The sequence below is a fragment of the Pelodiscus sinensis genome, chromosome 1, assembly GCF_049634645.1.
Source record: "Pelodiscus sinensis isolate JC-2024 chromosome 1, ASM4963464v1, whole genome shotgun sequence".
Classification (NCBI taxonomy): domain Eukaryota; kingdom Metazoa; phylum Chordata; order Testudines; family Trionychidae; genus Pelodiscus; species Pelodiscus sinensis.
The window spans coordinates 183,924,482-183,945,492 of record NC_134711.1 but is presented as its reverse complement, the minus strand read 5'-3'; the positions used below and the strand labels follow the sequence as shown (position 1 = coordinate 183,945,492).

Here is a 21,011-nt window from a genome sequence, read left to right as displayed (position 1 = left end):
TTTGTCTTACTTTAACAAACTCCTTGAACTCTGGGACTTCATCTGTTTTCTGCTGAATTAGTGCTGCCCCATTGAGTTGGCAGCTACAGAACCGAATGTAAGGTTGCATGTGTGGTAGTTGTGCTGTAAGTATGTCGCCAATCATTTTCACTGGCATCCTCTCTCCAGACATCTTTTTACGAACACGCAGTGCTCTAGACACAAAGCAAAAGATGGTAGGCATGTTGTATGTGTAACTGGACCACTTCTGGATTGTCACTGACACCAACAATAAACTAGCTGATAGCTCATTTTTTAAATGAAGACTGTTACAGAACGGTAAAAGATCAGCACAGGAATCATTCTATATTGTAAAAATGACTCAACCACCAATCTGGTTTCCTTCTTGTGGTCACCAAACTGCTGTTCAAAATGTGAGGCAAATCCAGATGAGAAATAATATTAAACAAAGCAATACAATGTTCTTGTTTTGTTAAGTGAGAATGAGACCGCAACCTCTAAAACAGTGATGCGCAACCTAGCCTAATGAGTGGGCCGCATGAGTGATCCACATCTCAGTGAGCCAAAAGATTGTGTTGACAAAGACAGTCTCCTGGGACAGTAGTTTTGCTAACTGTGCTTCAGTTCCTAGAATTTGCAGTTTGTGCCAGTTGAACCATAGCAGTGCTTTCAATGGATGCAGAGAAAGTGCATGGTTCTCACAGTCAATGTTGTCTGCAATTAGCATGCATTTCTATTCACTTGTCCTTGCTTTACACACATGTCACTTTAGTAATACCAGCAGGAAAAAAACCCTATGTGGACAGAAACCAGCAGAATCTGGCAACCCTGCATATGGGCAAAGGTAAACAAAATATCTCTTCATACAAGTACTAGGGATGTGAAAGTGTAACCGTGTACATAGTTAACTGATAAGTGTGGGCTCATCAGTTAACCTTCATAGTTACCCCCAGGCTCCTAGTACACACCAGATCCTGGGAAGCAACCTCCTTCCTGTCCCCTCCTTGCACAGTGCCGCCTTTGAATTGCTGTGTGACATTAAGCAAAATACCATTTGTCTTTGCCTTTTTCTGGACTCCCACCCTTTATCTGTCTTGTCCGTTCACAGCAGTGACAGTTTCTCACTTAAAAGCTAGCATCCCACGTACACCGGCTTCCAGGGAGTTGCTTGCCCACCACTTGTAACTGTTACCACTGAAATTTTGAGCGATTACATGTTTACTTGATTAAATGCATTTTAATCTCCCTAACAAGTACTCGAATGCTATCACTTTCTCATGAAAGTGAAACTTACAAATGTAAATTGCACTCAAAAACAAAACACTGTAAATCCTTAGAACTTAAAGTCCACTCAGTCCTATTTTTTGTTCAGCATGGTTACCTTTACAAAAGATAATGCTGCCTGGTTCTTATTTACAATGTCACTTGCAAGTGAGAACAGGTATTCACGTAGCACTTTTGTAGCCAACACTGCAAAGTATTTATGTTCCAGATACACTAAACAAGCTTTGGACACCATTCCAGAGGTTATGTTGCCATGCTGATGATGCTCATTAAAATAATATGTTAATTAAATTTGTGACTGAATTCCTTTGGGGGAGAATTATATGCCTACTACTCTGTTTTACTGGCATTGTGCCATATAGTTCATGTTATAGCAGTCTTGGATGGTGAGCCAGCACATGTTCATTTTAAGAACACTTTCACTGCAGATTTGATGAAACTCAAAGAAGGCACCAAGATTTTTAAAGACAGCTATAGCACTCAACCCAAGGCTTAATAATCTGAAGAATCTTCCAATATCTGAGAGGGATGAGGTGTGGAGCTTGCTTTCAGATGTCTTAAATGAGCAAAACTCCAATGCGGAAGCTACAGAATGTGAACCACTAAAAAAGAAAATCTATCTTCTGCTAGTGGCATCTAACTCAGATGATGAAAATGAACATGGGTAGGTTCGCACTATTTTGGTTCACTATCAAACAGAACCTGTCGTCAGCATGGGCACACGTCCTCTGGAATGATGGTTGATGCATAAAGAGGCAAATCTTTAAAAAATCTGGCTTGTAAATATCTTGTGATGCCTGCTACAACAGTCCCATGCAAATCCCTGTTCTGACTTTCAGATGACATGTAAACAAGATGCAGGCACCGTTAGCTCCTGCAAATGTAAACAAACTTGTTTGAGCAACTGGCTGAACAAGAAGTAGGACCTGTAGGCTCTGAAGTTTTACACTATTTAATTTTTAAGACAGATTTTTTGTACATAATTCTACATATGTAAGTTCAATTTTCATGATAAAGAGATTGCCCTATTGTACTTGTATGATGTGCTATTTCTTTTGTTTTTATAGTGTAAATATTTATAATAAAAAATGAAGTGAGCACTGTGCATTTTGTATTCTGTGTTGTAATGGAAATCAATATATTTGAAAATGGAGAAAAACTTCCAAAATATTTAAATAAATGATATTTAATTATTAACAATGTGATTAATCATGCAACTAATCATGACTTTTTAATCACATGTTTAATAGAGATTAATTTTTAATCACTTGACAGCCCTAATATTTATCTGGACTAAACTTTAGTCTATATATTGTATATAGTGGCAGTATACAAAAAGCAATGCAAGTGTGCTTCAGACAACAGAGAAAAAGTGCACACTGACTAGACTTATACTGATTTACAGGTCTGTCAGTTAAGGGGAGAGTAATGTGAATATACTAGCACTGTGGTGTTCAACCAGTTCTGAAGCAGTATGTAGTGAACTAGCCACATTCAAGCAGCCAAATAGCCACATTGTTCAAGCCAACTTGCCACATTCAACTGGCCAAATAGCTACATGTTGCTAGTGAGTTGGACACCACGAGTCTAGCATTACATTATACTGCATCCTGAAGTGAACAGGTGCCAGGAGATCCTGGAGGAAAACCCTTCGCTGACTGAAAAGTCCTGCACAAGTGACTTTGGTAAAATCATGTTGTTTCGAGTCTAGCATAATTGAACCATAAGAACCCACTACTATCAGCAAACTCTGAGCAATGGACCAGGTGAAAAATAATGAGGATATTATATTTAAATGCAACAGCCATTTTTATTGACAAAATTTATATTAATATTTATGAATCTCAATGAGGAGAAATGTGACCAGGTCTACTACCAAATGCAGATTTTTCTCTATGAAAATAGTTGAAAGTCTGATTCTGCAAAGCTGATAAGCATGTACTTAAGTCCATCCTATTCAGCATATCTCTTATGCATGTGTTTAAAATATAAGCTTATACGGAATTAGCTGAAATTCTCCCTCGCGGGCTAAAATTATTTTTTTACACAAATTGTTCCAGGGTAAATTTGCTCAAGGAGAAATGTGCCTCTTTTTCATAGAACTTTTACCATTTTCACAGCAAAATGTATTTATTTATTTAGGCAGGAAAATGTCACTTTTACATTGATGAAATATGCACAAACTATTTGATTTTCTCCAAAAGGAATTCAAAGTAATAACATGGTATGTTTTGCTTTTTTGCAATCTACTGCTGTTTTCACTGGTAGCAAATATTAGTTCCACACAATTAAATAATTAGAAGGGATTATTTTATATAATGTATTTCATATTAATGATTTTATTGCTGATAGAAAAAAGCAACTTACTTCAGTAGTTTGATATTGCACATAATCAACTCCTTCCAATTAACAAAAATCATAGCAACCTCTTTTTCTGTTAGCAGCTCAGACTCCATCAATGGTTTCTGGAAGATCTACAGATGCAGGAAATCATGCAATTTAGAAAGTGCACTATTATCTTTGTTCTAAGCTCATAATCTCTATGCAGAGGTATGCATACTTAATAATACAATAATATTTAATATTCATTTGAATAAATTTAAAACATACTATCAACCTTAGCGATCCACAACGTTTCCTGATAAGATGTGTGTGAGCATCACAAGGCATAATCTAAATGTGCATTAGTGTTGTTTATTCCAAGATGGTTTATCTCTGTTTTAACCTAAGGAATTTCCTTTAGTACTAGTACTTGCAAAATATCTCAGTAATAAATGACATAATACTCTATTAGTCTACTTTGGCCTCTCATCTACAGACATCCAATTTATAATTGACTAGAGCTGGACAATTATTTTGTTCCTGGCAAATAGAAAATTCACCAAAAATGCATTTTGTTGGGGGCATCAAGTTTCAGCCAAAAGAAAAAAAAACTAAAAACCCAGAAATATAAAAACATTTAATTTCATTTCAAAATTAAATATTTATGTGAATCAATCCAAACGAGATTTCAGTTTAACATTGTGGTGAGAAAAATTTACTGATTTTCTTTCAGATTTTGTGGTTCAGTCACGGAGCTGGATAAACAATTGTTCACTGGTTTATTTTATTTATCTACTCACATATCAACTTTTCATATCTTTACCATTTTGGCAAAGTAGGGGTCTCCCTCAGTTAAGAGGCTCATTTACCTAAAATGGCTATTTGCCTTCCATTTTCTCTGCATGAAAGTGACACATAATAACAATTACAAAACTGAATTGAGGTACAGAAAAGCAAATGGCTGAGAGCCAGCCACTGTAGCTTTCGAACCTGTGAGCAACCTGACAGCACTGCAAATTGAAGTGGGTGGGGAGAACATTGTCCAGACTTTCCCATTGAAGGCAGCAGTGCTTTAGGGAGAAAAGAGGTCCGGAACTGCTGCAAAAAGATGGGTAGTGGTCAGCTGTGCAGTGCTGAGTCACCTCTGGGAAATGAAAGGGACAGAAGGCTGTAAAGGTGCAAGCCCTGGGTGTTACAAACATCCAAGCTTTCTCCAAACAGCAGGCAAGACAGCATCCACCCTCCCAGTGAAGAGCAGTGATTGTCAGGTTGGATTATGACCTGCTGTGGGCACTGAGGTGGTCACTGCCTTTTAAGGGAAGGAATTTTTCCCTTACCACCATATTGGCTTAGATGGAGCATCTTTTCCCCCTTCCCTACAGTGGGTGTCAGGGAAACCCTCTTTTGGTGAGGAGAAAAGGCTATTTGGTTCTATGTTACAAATCATGTTGCAAATGTACAGCAATGTCCAGTGCAGGTGCTCTGGGGAAGGCATCCAGTGACCAGACAAATGGGTTATACATGTGAAATAAACTGTCCAAATCAGTAGTGAAAAGATTGTACTAACACAAAAGGTTCGATGTCTCATTGCTGGTAACAAAAGACTCACATGCTCATGCATACTAAAAACTCAAGTCAGATCATTCCTAGTAAGGCAAATGTGGCAGGAATTTTTAAACAAAACCCCACAGCTTTGTATGATCAAGTTCTAGTTACTATTTAAAAAAAAATAGTTAGGCTCCTAAATCCATGTTTAGGCATCTAAATAAGCAAACCTCTTTCATTCTTCTTACCTCTGTGACTAACTGCAGGTCATTTACATAGTTCTCCTCTGTTACGATCAGTTCGTGGATGTATCCCTGCCTTTTTCTTTCAGTAGGTGTTAGCATGTCTAGGAGATGTAAGTCAGCACACCCTGGAAAACACAAAGGAGACAGAGAATTTATTAAGGGCTATTTGGAAATAGTTTAAAACTGATAGTTCAACTAACGCTTAGCAAAATAACTGCCACCTGTCCATTTAATGTATCCTTCTCTCACGTGACAGCACAAAACTAAAAATGTTTCATCTTTTATTTACTTGAAAAATCAGTATGCTTGAGTTGCCACTAATGCAAGGCTCAATTAAAAAAATCACATTTCCAGAGTTTATTTGTTCATAATCTCCATCATTTTGAGCCTAACAATCACACAAAACAAATGAATGAAAGCCTGGTTAAAATAAAACTTGCAGCCTGAAGACCACTTGGTGAGCATTAAGAAGGAGCAGTTTTAAGGTACAGGGAGGCTAGAGCATCAATCTGGATCTTAACTGCTGTGATAGTGAATACAAGAAACATGATAGCAATGAGACATTCTCTCAAGTAGCCATACACTGGAAGATTCAACCCTCAAAGTTGGTACTGTTGAGAAGATGTTCTATTTTAGGTTTCAGAGGGGTAGCCATGTTAGTTTGCTTCAGCAAAATCAATGAGGAGTCTTGTAGCACCTTAAAGACTAACAAATTTATTTGGGCACAAGCTTTTGTGGGTAAAACACACTTCATCAGATGCATGAAGTTTAAATGTATTAAAATGTTTGGGTTTGATTTTTTGTAAATGAAATTTTATCAAATGTGATTTGTTCTCCATAGAAAGTTTCGATTTTGACAAAATGGCATCATCTGACAGAAAAAATTGCTATTGCAATTTTTTTCATGAGTTTACAATGATCAAAGCTTTTTATTTCATTATTTGTTTACCGACATACTTAGACCTCACTTTGAGGACTGTATTGTTTTAGGTAAAATATTCTCTACTTTTTCATAGTGTGAACCACCTCTCTATCTATTTTCAATCATATCACTTCCTTGTGGTAACTATAGAAATTGCTTCCATGTACACTTAATATTAGCAAAGTATTTACAATATTTTCAGCTTTTTAAATGCAATTTAGTTGCTGGAAACAAGAAGAATTCAGCCTCCTGACACCAGCTATGTTTCTATGGCTCACTATTAAGTAGTCAATGAGCCACAGGTTGGGAACCTCTGCTTTAGCTTACTGGTGCTCCCTCTGTTGGCTGATTATAAGTGGAACACACACATGGGTTCTACATAAACAGCTTTTTAAAAAATTACTGGAATGGTGGTTTTGAAAAGCAAAAATCAAATACGAACAATCAGAGGGGCAGCCTGTAGGCCTGTGGTACCTTCAAAATAAATCATTTGGGGGAGCCTACAAACACTGGAAATGGTTCTTAAAGATACTGCATAGTGTAGTTCTCTAAATAAAATACTTTACACTTTGTTGATAAAAATGAGATGGTAACATTATGAAATCATGCACTGGACTGGTGCCAAAATGATAGAAACTATGGGATTTGTTCAAAAACCAAAAGTTTCAATCATGTTTTATAAATGGCGGCTTTCAGATCAGTTTTCCTCATCAGATGCAGTACATACAGTAAAACAGAGGGAACCAGAGCTCATATTTCTTTATTCACCGAGATACCAGCTTCCATAAATACAAACAATGTATGTGAGTGTTTTGTTTTTTTAAGACTAGTGAGATTTTCTCTTCAAATGCACTGATGACCTTGAAATATTATTTCCAACAATTAAAGTTGTATATGAAACATTAAATCTCAAAAAGGAATATTTTTTCAGCAACTTGACAGATTGCCAGTAGATCCACTTTAAATAGGCCACTTTGAACTTCAACAATCAGTCTCCTTTTGAACATTGAAATCAGATTTTTCCCAAATATGAAATCAGAGCAGAATAAATGGAAAAAGACTTTTCCAATGAAGGTTTTTCTTTTTTAGGTGCATAAAGATGAAAATTTTTTGCCTCTTGACACAAAAAAAACCCAACAAAGATTGGGTTCTTTTGCAAACTTTAAAGGGTTATAAATAGTTTTTCAAGGAAACGAGAGACTGTAAAAGGTACTTCTATAAAAAGCTTAAATTATACTTGCAGCTGTAATAATATTATGTATGGATGAATTCAACCAACCAAAAGAGGTCCCTTTGTCTGGGGGCCTAAATTATTTTGCATAAGTAGGTGCTGCTTTGTCTGACAAATACAAATCCTGCTATGCATTAAGAGAAGCATACATTTCAAAAGTCCTATTTCATCAAGGTTCCTAATTTTAAGCATGAGTGCTCAGCAGTGCAGCTACCCATGTACTTACGTTGGGCCAGTACCTAAATACCTTGTTGAAATGAGATCTAAGTATGCTGCTGAACTTCTTCTCTGCACTTTTTGAAAATTTTCTGATTCTTTAAATAAAGATTCTTTATCATATTGACCAGTCTTTCTAAATAAACACGAAGTTCATTTGAACAAGTCGAAGGTGCTTTTTGTTTATAAGACAATAACTATATCAGGAACTAAACAAACAGAAAAAGCATAGATCAGCCCAGGACATAGATGTAACTATTATCAAGTTAACACGAAACTCCCTTGGGCTATCACTCTTTTATTCTTAAACCTGAAATTAAATATTCGCAATGTAAATTAAAGTGACTCCTCTACCACATCCAAATGGGCAGCTAAATGGCTGCATGTTCTTACTAATATTTGTATTACTGTAGCTTCCAGAGGCACCAGTCATGATCCCTGTGCTGGGTCCTACATAAAAGATAGGACCTGCCCTGATGAGCTTACTAGACCTGGACAAAAGCCATCAACCACAACGGGCTCTAGGATCAGGCTCTAAAAATAGATAGGACAGTAAATAATGTTAAAAAATAATAGCAAGATTTTATTCCTTTTTTCCATTCATCCTCTCGATCACCACTCCTTCTCAATCTATACAGAGCCTGAACAAGGCTCTTCTCAGATGACAGTATATCTTTTATTTCAGATCTGAATTTGGAGGAAGAGGCGAGGATCCTTTGACTGTAAACCGATTATGAATTATGTTAGCCGGTGGGGAAGGAAGGCTTTTAGGGGAACACAGACTAGAGGAAAGGTCTGATCATGGTCCTAATAAAGTCAATGGCAAGTTGGGTCCTTCAGGATTTTTCTTTTCAGCAATTAGTGGAACAAAAGGTTTACAACTGCCATTTAAAAGACATATTTGCATATTCACAATATTTAAATAATCATACAGATCCCTGCTCTTGGATTAATGGGTATCAGCCAAAGTACAGATAGTCAGGTTCTTCATTTCTTTCTCAGCTATACAGTGTATTAGGTAAATCGTATGCCTAGAATAAGAGCATGCACCATCATTCACCTGGAAAGTCAGCCTTTGGGCTCTTGTGACTGCAGTGCCTTCGGACTTGGGGGATTCTAGAATGTAAAGGAGAATCTCAGATTTCCATTTACAAAAGGAAAGTTCCTTCCCCTTTTCTTTGCAAAGGCTGCCTTGGAAACATAACATGGATATAAACCAATCACTAGGGATGAATGGAACAAGCAGCAGGGCTCTACACAACAGGAATCTGGTGGAGATGTAACTATTCCACCTGTGCACACACCCATTTTATGCAAATCAGTCAGTTATGTTTAGGATGTATCCCCACCACCAACACGGCCAAACCTAAGCACAATCTTTACATCAGCACAGTGCAGCAGTGAAATCACAGCTGACTCCTGTCCACTATGTCTCAAGAGGTGGATGCACTACAAAATTATTTCACAGGTGTGCCCCAAAATGCTAATGCTCTGCATAACTGGGGGACATAATTCTCTCTCAATACCTATAGGCTGTGTCTACATTGGGCCACTTATTCCGGAAAATCAGCCGCTTTTCCGGAATAAGCTGCGAGCTGTCTACACTGGCCCTTGAATTTCCGGAAAAGCAACGATGCTCTACTGTACAAAATCAGCCGCTATTCCGGAAAAACTATTCTGCTCCCGCTCGGGCATAAGTCCTTATTCCGGAACACTGTTCCGGAAAAGGGCCAGTGTAGACAGCCCAGTAGTCTTTTCCGGAAAAAAGCCCCGATCGCGAAAATGGCGATCGGGGCTCTTTTCCGGAGAAACGCGTCTACATTGGCCACAGACGCTTTTCCGGAAAAGGGGCTTTTCCGGAAAAGCAGCCTGCCAATGTAGAAGCTCCTTTTCCGGAAAAACTGAAAACGGAATAGTATTCCATTTTAAGCATTTCCGGAAATTCATGCCAGTGTAGACACAACCACATAGTATCCCTGTGCTCTGACTAGCAAAGGCAATCCAATTTTGACTCTTCCTTTCTTTTGATCTTACTGGCTAACTTCAAACGTACCAGCAACTTAGCACAAATATCTGGGACTGTACAACTTCCACTGGTGGCCCATATCAAAGGGTCTGCAGAGTCTAGTGATCAAATAGGTTTTCTCCAGCTCTAACGTCTATGAACCTAAGTAATTCATTAAAGAAAATTTTTATAGGTCTGTAAAAAAAAACCCATTGCCTAACTACAGTCAACATTTTCACACTCCCCATGCTTTATGAAAAATGTCTTATGAATATAAAAATGCGTAACTTGAAGATGCTTTATGCAAAACAGGACAGATAATACATCAATATTGCAATTACAATCTGCTGAATCTGTATATCTAATTTTTGTGCATATATCATTCTTGTATGTAAAGTTAGAAGTATGGAGTCTGGATCTGTTTATAGTTCAAAATGCTCTAATGAGGGCCATTAGTGATCCTTCAAGTACTTAAAGAATCACTACTCAAACCAACTAACTTACGGATGGTCATGTTTGTCCTGTAAGCCCAAACTGTGGTTGATCCTAGAAAGATGTGATCATGCCACCTGGCATTGGAATCCATCTTGAACCTGGTATTTTTTCATGGAGGTGGGGGATGCCGAACAAAGGAGTCCCACCATGGGGGAAGGTCTATTTAACCATTGAGAAGCTATCAGTCTGCGTCTTCAGCTGACCTTTTAAATTGCCAGGAGCACCAGAAGAGTATACTTGGAGAACTCTGAAAAGCTGTAGACCCAAACCTGAGTAAAGATCAGTTCTGACGTGACACTTTTATCTGAGATAAGAACAGCAGTTTAGGGTAAGAATTGGTTTATAACATGTTTCTTAGTGGATTAGAAGTAGCTAAGTATTTTTTTATTCATTTTAATTTAGTAACTTACTTTGATCTATTTTCACTTGCAATCACTTACATCCTACTTTTTATATTTAATAAAAATACTTTTGTTTACTATCAAGCCCAGGGTAAATAACTGTTACCTGGGCAGTGGAGGAAGCAATCACTGTGCATAGCTCTCTTTCGCTGATAAAGTTAGTAGACCTTATGAGCTTTCTTTGTGTAAACTTTTACACAGGGTAAGACTGATTTGGAGCTTTGATCTCTTTTGGGAGTTGGTTTCCTGGGTGATCAGCAGTGTTCCCTCCAAGATTTTTCCAACCATAAGTGGAGTGACTTTTGGCTTGTGAACCAATATTGACGTCATGTGTGCTGGTTTAAATGTGTGCCACCGTGGCACACAACTTATTAACACACACACACACATGTTCCTGGCCACCAGAGCAGAAACATCCCCCACCTGCCATGCAGCATGTTGTGTTCCCAGCTGCTGGAGAAGAACCCCACTCCCCATCACATGCCTGTGGCAGGTCCTAGCCCCCTGTCCCAGTGGCTCCCTCACTGCACTGCATGAGTGCTGCTGTGCAGCTCTCCAGAGGAGATGGGTGTGGGAAGAATTTTTTGTGCGCGGCTGCACAGGTGCGCATCATAGCGGGAACTAAGGTGCTGAGCCCTTATAGCTAAATCCTCCTGGAGCTTAACTGGTTCAGTGTCTATGATGCTCTGAAGGGGAGGCAGCAACCCCAACTCTGTGCCTAGTCTGGGGGAGACCAGAGGATCTAGTCCAGCACGACAGGATGGTAGGGAGCCCCAGAGAGCACGAAGGTAGGCATTAGTAACATGATCCGCACACGGGGAGACAAATCTAAGGGGACTTCTGGGACTCAACCTGTCGCAGACATCATAGAAATAAAATCTAGAACTCCATTTAAAACAAATATCCTTTACCTTTTCTGCACAAAGAATCCTAAGGAAGACTGTCAAATGGTGGCAGCGATAAGGATAGTGGTAGAGTAAATTAGCTGACTGCATTTTAAACACCATGTCATTAGACCAGCTTATCTGAACTTTGGTAGCCGGGACTGCACTATCCCTCCCCCAAGTGTGACAAAAAGAAATATGAAGAAATATAGAATCATAGGACTGGAAGGGACCTCAAGAGGTCATCTAGTTTCATTCCCTGCACTCATGACAGAACAAATACTATCTAGTCAACTTTTTTTTTCCTGACAGTTTAACTGATATTCACCAGGACTACAGAACCTTGATTTGGCCAATTCCAATGGATGTAAGAAGGGAGGCTGCCTACTGACAAACACAAGGTGTGCAAAAATCTGTAAATGCTTTTTGTGTTCCCCTCATTTTTAACTCACTATTCTGCTTCTGGCTATTTTTAACAATTTTGGAAGGTTTAATCAAACAAACGCACATAGCTGACTGAGGGTCACTACACAGTTTTTCTGAAAAAACTTCAATTACATCCACACTGCAATCGCATTCTTTTGAAAAAAAAAATCAAAAGAACAGAGGGGTTTTTCCAGCATTGGTAAACCTCTTTCTATGAGGAAGAAGCCTTCTTCCAAAAGAGGACGTGTGTGGATGGGGAAGAGGGAGTTCTTTTTTCAAGAAGAAGAAAGAGGAAAAAAGTACAAATGCCCTGGTGGCCATGCCATCCATAGTAATCACTAGTTTATATGTGAGAGAGCATACATTCAGTGTGGACGTTATCTTTCAAAAAAGCAGATCACTTTTTCGTTGCGCTTGGGCAGTGTGGACATGCTCTTTTGGAAGAAGTTTCTTCAGAAGATTTCTTCCGGAAAAGCATCTTCCGAAAGAAGCCTGCAGTCTAGACATAGCCTGAGCAACAGTACTCCCCTCTAGAAGTTTAACAGGCCAAACAGCTGTGTTCCAGCCACGAATATTGCACATTATCATTACTAGATATACCTTTTATTTATGGTCCATGCCTTGAAGAGTCTGCATAGAGTCTATGCTTTCTTAACTGGCCACACACATTCATCAACTAGCAGAACGTAATCATTGCCCCAAAAAATATTTGAAATTTTGCATGAGGGGAAAAAATATTGGGGAAAAATAGGTTTATAGAACCAGACTGTAAAATATTATATGGGCTACATCTCTTCTTGCCAGAACAAGTCACAGGCATCATATGCGTCCTTCACTTGTTCTCATCCAATGCTTGAGACACAGTACATTCTCACTGATACAGGAATTGCAGATGGTGATTTTTCACAAGTTATGTTCTGAATGTTTTTAAAAATTCTGAAGTGTAAATTAGAGAGATTGACCCTTATGACACTCAACAGTACACATTTCCTGTACTTCACTGCCAAACCTCACTCCAGAGCTACAAAGGTCTTCCTTAATGGTTATGATTTTTTACATCATCTCACGGGAGAAGAAAGGAAGACTTGCTTCTCTCTTGTAACAAGGAGCTGAAGGGTAAAGGTGAGGCAGGCACTCAAGGGAGAATAGGAAACATTACTAACATCTTTCACAAATATAACAGTAAATTATTTCTCCCTAAATTTTTCCAGGGGAAGAATAAAATCCCATGTGCACGTAAAAATATTATTTGGCTGAGTTCCATTGACTTCTGGTTTGTGTTCCAAGCATTGTGGATATCTGTAAACGTTAACATTGATCCAGGACCAAATATTGCTCATCACAGGCCTCTCACCAGTGTATGTTAATGACAAGGTGTGAAGGCACGTTGGGATTTTCCCGTCTCCTGCACCCCGATAATGGCGCGGACAGACTCCTCCAGCCAGTAGAATAGAGGGAGTTTATTGCTTCTCCAGGATATAGCACAGCACAGAAGTAATCTGGTTACAGGGCAGGCCTAGGATGCCTCAGCCCCCCTTGAGATGGGGGAGCCTGGGCCCCTAAATCCTAGCCCGTTGCCTAAGCTGCTTCCTCTATGATACCAGCCAGAAACCTAACTAACTCACTCCCAGCCCTACCCCCAGTCAGGGCTCCACTCCCCTTCTTCCCATTGTTCCGCACCCTGGAAGATAACTGGTCAGGTTCAAAGCCCCCTTGCATAATGACTCATCCCCTGCCCTGCTGCAGCCAACAGCCAGTGGAGGTCACTCACAGCCCACTGCCCAGCATAGCAACCAGCAAAGTACCCCCCACTACATCACACAAGGAAACATGGGGAACTTATCTTGTACTCAAATACCATCACTGATTTGAAAAAGCCCAGGCCAACCTTACACTTTCTTCAGCATCAGGAGTGAGCTTCTCAATTAATGGTCTGGAAATGTGCTGTGTGTGTCAACTACTAAAGTTTACTATACAAGAGAGCAAAAAGTAATTTTCCCAGGGTGACAAATTTGAATCCCTAATAAGTAAATCCTGAACAATCCCTAACTGAAAAGGAGATATGTAGCACTTTAAAGACTAACAAAAGAGTTTATTAGGTGATGAGCTTTCATGGGGCAGACCCACTTCTCAGATCATATTCTGAAAGTGAATAGGCATGACCATGTTATAACAGAGGATACAATGAAAGAAGGTAAAAAAAATTACTACAAACTAACAAATCAGGTACATAGAACAGAAAGTGGGAAGGAGGGGAAGGGGAAGTGACAAGGAAGGAGGAAATTGCTTACTGAAAGAGCCAATTAAGTGGCTAATCTGGGGGTTACTAGTTTGCAATTATTTTATTACCTTCTTTCATTGTAGCCTTCTGTTATAAAATGGTCATGCCTATTCACTTCCAGAATATGATCTGAAGAAGCAGGTCTGCCCCACGAAAGCTCATCACCTAATAAACTATTTTGTTAGTCTTTAAAGTGCTACATATCTCCTTTTCATGTGTATGGATTTGGTTAGTTTGTACTGAGCAAAACCAATGCTGCTTTCCTTAAAGGAGTTTCTAAAGAGGAATAAAGAAACCAAAATGATAATTCAAGTAAGAGGCCTGATGCAAGGTGCAAATTTGCTGCCTATATCAGTGCTTAAATACATAGTCACAGTCATTGTGTTAAACTACACACTTAAGTGACTTTTATACAAGTGAACAAAAGTTAGAGACTAATCCCTACTCCAAGCAGAAAAATCTGTTACAATCTAAAAAATGCCAGATTAAATATAATAATCCAGACAATCCACATGCCAGGGATGAAGTTTTGCTTAAGGCAGTATTGAAAATTGTGTTGACAGCTCCTTTTGAGCATGCTCAGGAAGTCCCTTCCCAACCCCTTTCATGAAGAAAACGACTTCTTCAGGTGATTACATGTCTATGAACAGTGCAGGAAGTATTTAAAAGGGGCTATAAACCTAATCTCATGGAGGTCCCGTTTCTGTATACAGTGTTGTTATAGCTTTTCTGTTAGCCAGAAAATACAAGGAAAGCTGCCATGTAACATTAGAATTAACCTTTCCCATACACGGAATGGCTTTCAGGAGCCTTGTAGTTATCAGACTAGTTACTAGGTAGGAACAGGATTTTCCTCTTTCTAAATTGTGGCTATATAAATTAAAAACCTGTTGAATGATTAACAGGCCAGGCCCCCTCCCATCCTGTGTCCATGTTGATGCTACTTTCTGCTAGAAGGGAATTCCTATCTGCTGGCGTTCAGTCCCAGGTCATGGGACTGAATGAACAGACATGAGAGCAATTCATCACAAGAGGCTCAATCTCAATTTGGCAATGGATCTTGGCATTTGTATCATCTGAGTCACTGTGGCAGGCTAATGTTTCTTCTGGGTACCTCTGCTTGCCACCTGAAGCAAATTGTACATATGCTAAGAAGAATCAGGCTTGATAGATTTTGGGGCTGTGTGTGGCTGAAGGGATTAAAGATCTTTTCATGGACTGGGTAAATAAAGAGAGAGAAGAGTCAAAATTGGATTCTGAAGAATAACTTGAAGATTTTGCTTTCTATGGTATAATATTAAATAATCTAATTTAAAAGTTTGTCTTTACACACCCTTTGATTTTTTTACTTAATATAAAAATCTGAAAATGTAACAATGAATGTGCATGACAGTTCATTCTGATATTACAATTTATTTGGAAATAGTGTAACTAAATATCAGATACAATTCCCTTGAATAATTACACGTATTGAGTAAACCAATATTATGGATACCTTTTACCTTCATGTGCTTTAACATGTTAATGGCTCACTTGAAAGACTTGTTCAGGAAACTTTAATCTGTACTTAGAGCTACTTAGTGAGTTGATTATTGGCAACAACGGACTGCTTTATAAGCTACTACTATGTGAAATAGTACACAGCACTCTTCAGAACAAGGATTCTTGGCACACTACACACTTAAGCATTCATAGATACAAACCAACTTTTCAGTTCATGGCTTATGAACTTAGATGCCATTATGATTTCTCAATCATGTATAAAAAGCCAGCGTATCAAAATGTCTTATGAACAGTTGTTTAAAAATATTGCCTGCTTAATTTTTTATTTTGTTTTTTAAACACCTAAAAAAGGAGCAAAAATAGAAAAAGCACTGGACATGACATCACCTACAGTGAAAAAAATATTCATTTAAGAAATTAATTACAAAGAATTGCCAAAAATTTGCAAAAAATCCATTTGCTGGTGTTATGCAGGCCAATACTGTGTTGTAGTGTAGGACAAATGTTTATAGTTGTGTTAGACATCTGTGAAGACACAAGCTAAATAATAGACATTTAAGAAATCCTTCACTAAAGTGACATTGTCACTTTATAGTATGTGATTATAGTATGAAAATGTTTGCGTGATACAGAAAATATTTATAGTACAGTATACTGGTGTACAGAGCATGGTTTCTTTTTGCAAACTAGTGAAGGAAATACATGTATTTGTATGCACACAGCTGAATGTACTTCTGGGAAAAGGAAAGTCTGCACAGCAAACAGAGCAAATTTTAAATTCAAGTACTAGTGTTAAAACTAAGTTTGCGAGTCAGTGTGTGAACAGAATATAATTTCTCCACTCTCTACTGATAGAGGATTCTCACATGTTGATTGCTTTCAACGTAGCTTTTAGAAAACACTGTTAGTATCAGGAGCCACGTGTGAAAAGATGCAATTAATTGTGATCAATGTGAATGTGTCTCAGTATACAAAAGAAACATCACAAACGTCCCTCTGTATTAAAGGAGGAGTTTCAGACTATGGTTAATTTGTTACACCAACTAATACCGTTGATCAAATTTTGTTTATACAAATCAAAAAGAAGACAAACACATTAGAGTCTAGCTTTTTATACGAAGAATTTAATTATCTATACATGTGACTAATTGTAAAGGCTGTATTACAGTTGTTAAAGCTGCAGGTTTTATATATTTATATATTTTACATTCATATCAATGAAAATACTGAAGTGCAATTGAATAAGGAGCTTCGCTTGTTCTTTGCACCACATGAAGGATGGGGGAGAAGGAGGAAGGAACTCGACAATATCGCCAGCATGAAATTTAGAAATCCACGAACAGAATGTGACTAAATATTAAAGTCATTAGTAGAACTGCTATATTGTGCTTGAGGCATGGTTTTCCCCACCCCCGGTGCAAAAACACCAGGCATTTCGTTAAGAGCTTATAACAAATGTTTGAAAGACAAACATGGCTTAGGCTACACACATCTACTACATAAACTTGACTGTAAGCTCCATTTAATATTAATTTGTATAAATTCCACAGTCTAGTTAAAAAAATGTAAACATTGGAAATTAATTGCAGGGAGATATTTCTATACATTCTTTCTTGTCAAGATAATTACTTGTTCAAAAGATGTTGTTCCATAGTCATGTAAAAGTAACAATGGTAATAGAACTTCATGTAACAGTTTGGAAAAAAAAGTCATGTTAATTCTCAAAGACCACATGAATATACTATTCTACTGATTTCTGATATTAAAATGCAAAAACCACACAAATCTGAGACAAACAAAACAAAGATGCTTTCTTACTGTAGCTACAAATAACTGTGCAAAATAAAATTAATGCAATAAGGATTACAGCATTATGCAAGGATAATATCTCTTGCATTGGAAGGAAATTAATTTCTTCTGTCCACCATATATTACACACTCAACAAGGAACACCTGATACATACAGTATAAGAACTGTAACAAAGTATCTTATTTGCAATTGGGCATGTGTTCCTTAAACTCATTTAATTCCTTCTGTTCTTTTGTATAAGAAAAAAACAAACAAACAAGACATTGACAACACTGGACAAGTGAACAATTAAAAAAAAAAGATACATAAAGTCTCAGATTTATGGACATTTGGAACAATTTTAATAGCACATGCAGCATTCCTTGATAGTGGGTCTTTTTGCAAGAACAAAATTGCATTGCAGAAATTTTATTTATTTTTTTTCCTTTAAAAGGCTAAAATACACATTTAAAATTATTTGTAAAACTACTGAAAGCACCTGTGCAAAAGGTGAAAAAAATTAGTTTGGTAACTATGAAAGCCACAAAAGGACCCACTATCCTGTGTAATTTTTTTTTTTTTTTTGTAATTTTGCTTCTATGTCTGTAGATAATTAACTCAAACATTGCGATTACATGCAACTAATGTAAAATGAGGTAAACTGCTCTGCAGTGTGTTCTTCTATTCAGAAGGCAGTAGATGATCATGCTGGAAGTCACATGATCAAGGCTGCATCTCCCATCATCCCTCTGGGCAGTGATATGGGATAGTGGGTCTCTTTGAGGACTTTCAAGCCTGAGTGGGGGATGGACAACATATGATTCCTAGAAAAAGGAGGAAAACAACACATAAGCAAAACAAAACAATGAGCAAAATTCAAGCTAGGAAAATGAATCAGGCATGTAAACAGCATGGTGCAAAAATGATAAAAGGGATCATGCTACAAAGGGGATGGAACTAAAAAACCGTAACACAAAATAAGGTTTTTTACAGAAGGTCTTCAAAGAGACTTTGGCAAATGCAGCAGTGGTCAAGCTTTGAGTTCTGCAAGCCACAGCAGAATCACAGCAATGCTGCATGTTTCATTTTAAAATACTGCATAAACAGTAACAGTAAGATAGTAAATAGACCACTTACATTGCTGGCTTGGGTCCATATCTGTCGTTAGTTTCACATAGTTGGATGGGAAGAGACCCACTTGTCCATTCACTTCTCCTTTCCACCAGTCTGGGTCGTCCTTGTTCAGGACATTTATGATCTGGCCTTTGTTGAATGCCAGTTCATCATCATTCTGTGCAGTGTAGTCATACATGCCAATTACTTGGCACACTGTAAGATAAATGAACAGATCTATGGCACCAATAATGTTTCAGTAAAATATCATATGTAAAAGTGTATTTAAGTTACAATAATGATTACTGCCTGCAATATTCCCTTGTTAGAAAATACTCAGCAAATAAGAAGGATTTACATATCAAGATTGACTTTCTGAAAGTCAAAACTTGTTCAGGATAAGATATTAGTTTTCTACAGCCATTTAACTTTAGTTTTATAGTTGTCCTATCCACAAAAGTTACCGTGGTTTTATGTAGACACAAAACAACCCCACATGTTTTGGATCTTCTCTAGCATTACAACAACTACTCTCTCAAATAGGACTGGTCATCTAAAACTGTGGCATACATAACATTTCTGAACCCCCGCCGTTTACACATTTAGGGTAGGAACTCTTCCTTCACAGTATTGTAGCTTCTCTTGGGAAGAGAAGAAAGCCATCTAATAAACACAGTTACAGTCAGCATAAAGCTAGTAATGAGATCCCTCTTGTGCCACCTAGAGATGTTTAGAGTATCAGAAATTAGAGATTGGGTTAAGGGAATCAGAAAACTTGCTAGGTCATTCAACCTGACCCTCTTGCTAGAGCAGAATTACTGCATATAATATATTTTTCTATTTTCTTATCATGGAACTTTGTATATTTGAGTGGCTCCCAGGACACAAAGGGCTCTGCACAATCACAAATAGAGATGAAAATTAGAAAACTGGCCTAATCCCCTTAAGTCAGATAGCACTGTATTCTTTTTTAAATACCTGTAACCTCCAAATTATTTCCTTTGCCTTTCTGTTGTGAACTATGTTCCAAGGAATGGGGCTTCTGGTATTTCCCCCTCAAAAGATCATGTCACAGTCTAATAGATCTCAATGACAGAAAACAGCTCCATGATATTCAGCATTAATTTCCCCTTTCTTAATTTCCTCCCAGTACTCAGAGTAATAGCACTTATACAACTCTAAATAATTCACATTTACTTTTCCAGACAGACTTCCAGAGTCTGTTATGACTCCTTTTAGTTATTACTTTGCCTATCACACTTAGGAGGAGTCAGATGACTAATCCAAGCTAATTTCCATATTTGACTATATATCGTGTACAAATTTGCAGTTTCTTTTAAATGTATAACTTTTTAGCATTCTATTTAAGTTGAAAAAGGTAATTTGTAATCCACTATTATTTGTCCCAGCTAATGTATTAAGCCAAATAAAGTCTGAATTTGGTCCTACTCCAGTATATTTAAGTTTGTTAGTGAAGATCTGAATATACACTAGCTCAGCGTTATGAGTATCGGAGTTACCAACTGTCCAATTAGCCACACAACTCATCTGGAACTGGAAGTATGCAATCAGGCAGAAGCAGAGACAAAGAAAAGCCAATACAGTACGGTACCATGTTGAAATGTAAACTTCTAAACTCTGAGGTTCTACTGTATCCCCATCTCACAATAAAAACCCTAGGAATTATCCCAATTTGCTTGCATTCCGATCATTGCCAGCAGCTCCAAAACCCACAGATAACTATAAAAGTAGACTAAAAATAAGAAAATAGAATTACATATGCATTAAAGACATCCATTGGGCCCAGTGGTTATCTGTAATAAAACATCAGATTCAGGTTTGTGTCTGGCTCTCTACAGAGCACAAGCTACAAATACTGTGGAAGCAGCACACTTAATTCATTAAAATAAGTAGAAATGCTTGGAAAGAGGTTTCCAAGTATTTCTATAAATTAACATCCCTACCTATGGCAATACAGAAGTGGCACTCGCAGGCTTTGTACTCAGTTCTGCTCATTTTTCAAACTAGGAGGATGGTGCTCACACCATAGGTTTAGAAGGGGTCAGATATAAAGGAGTGGGAAACAAAGAAACTCTTAAGGTTCCATTAGTCAAAAAGTGTTCATGCAACAGAATTTTAAAAGTGGTCCAAAGTCGTATAATTAATGTTATGTTAGGATGAATGCACCTACACAAACCCAACAAGTAGTATTGTGACAGCAGAAGCAGAAAGAGGAAAAACATAGTTACACATTAAACTGTTGTAGGTACCAGCTTCTGACAGTACATTTCCTTCACACTTCAGGCATCATGTGCTATTACAAACTTTATAGACCCCCCTCTCCATGTA

The 21,011-nt window shown here is 37.8% G+C and overlaps 1 protein-coding gene across 6 annotated transcripts in view; it reads right to left on the bottom strand.

Annotated features, from left to right (window-relative positions):
- The window catches only part of ITSN1 (intersectin 1), a 194,762-nt gene that overhangs the window by 20,717 nt on the left and 153,034 nt on the right, over window positions 1-21,011 (bottom strand). For 5 of the 6 annotated variants that reach the window (XM_075911169.1, XM_075911141.1, XM_075911179.1 and 2 more), the window contains 4 exons: window positions 18,687-18,878; window positions 5,400-5,521; window positions 3,652-3,758; window positions 11-194 (listed from right to left, as the gene is read on the bottom strand). In XM_075911169.1, the coding sequence (XP_075767284.1) occupies window positions 11-194; window positions 3,652-3,758; window positions 5,400-5,521; window positions 18,687-18,878 (605 nt within the window). Of the gene's footprint in view, window positions 1-10; window positions 195-3,651; window positions 3,759-5,399; window positions 5,522-16,864; window positions 18,374-18,686; window positions 18,879-21,011 lie in introns of those variants that run through there. The other variant, XM_075911188.1, reaches the window with a different exon arrangement.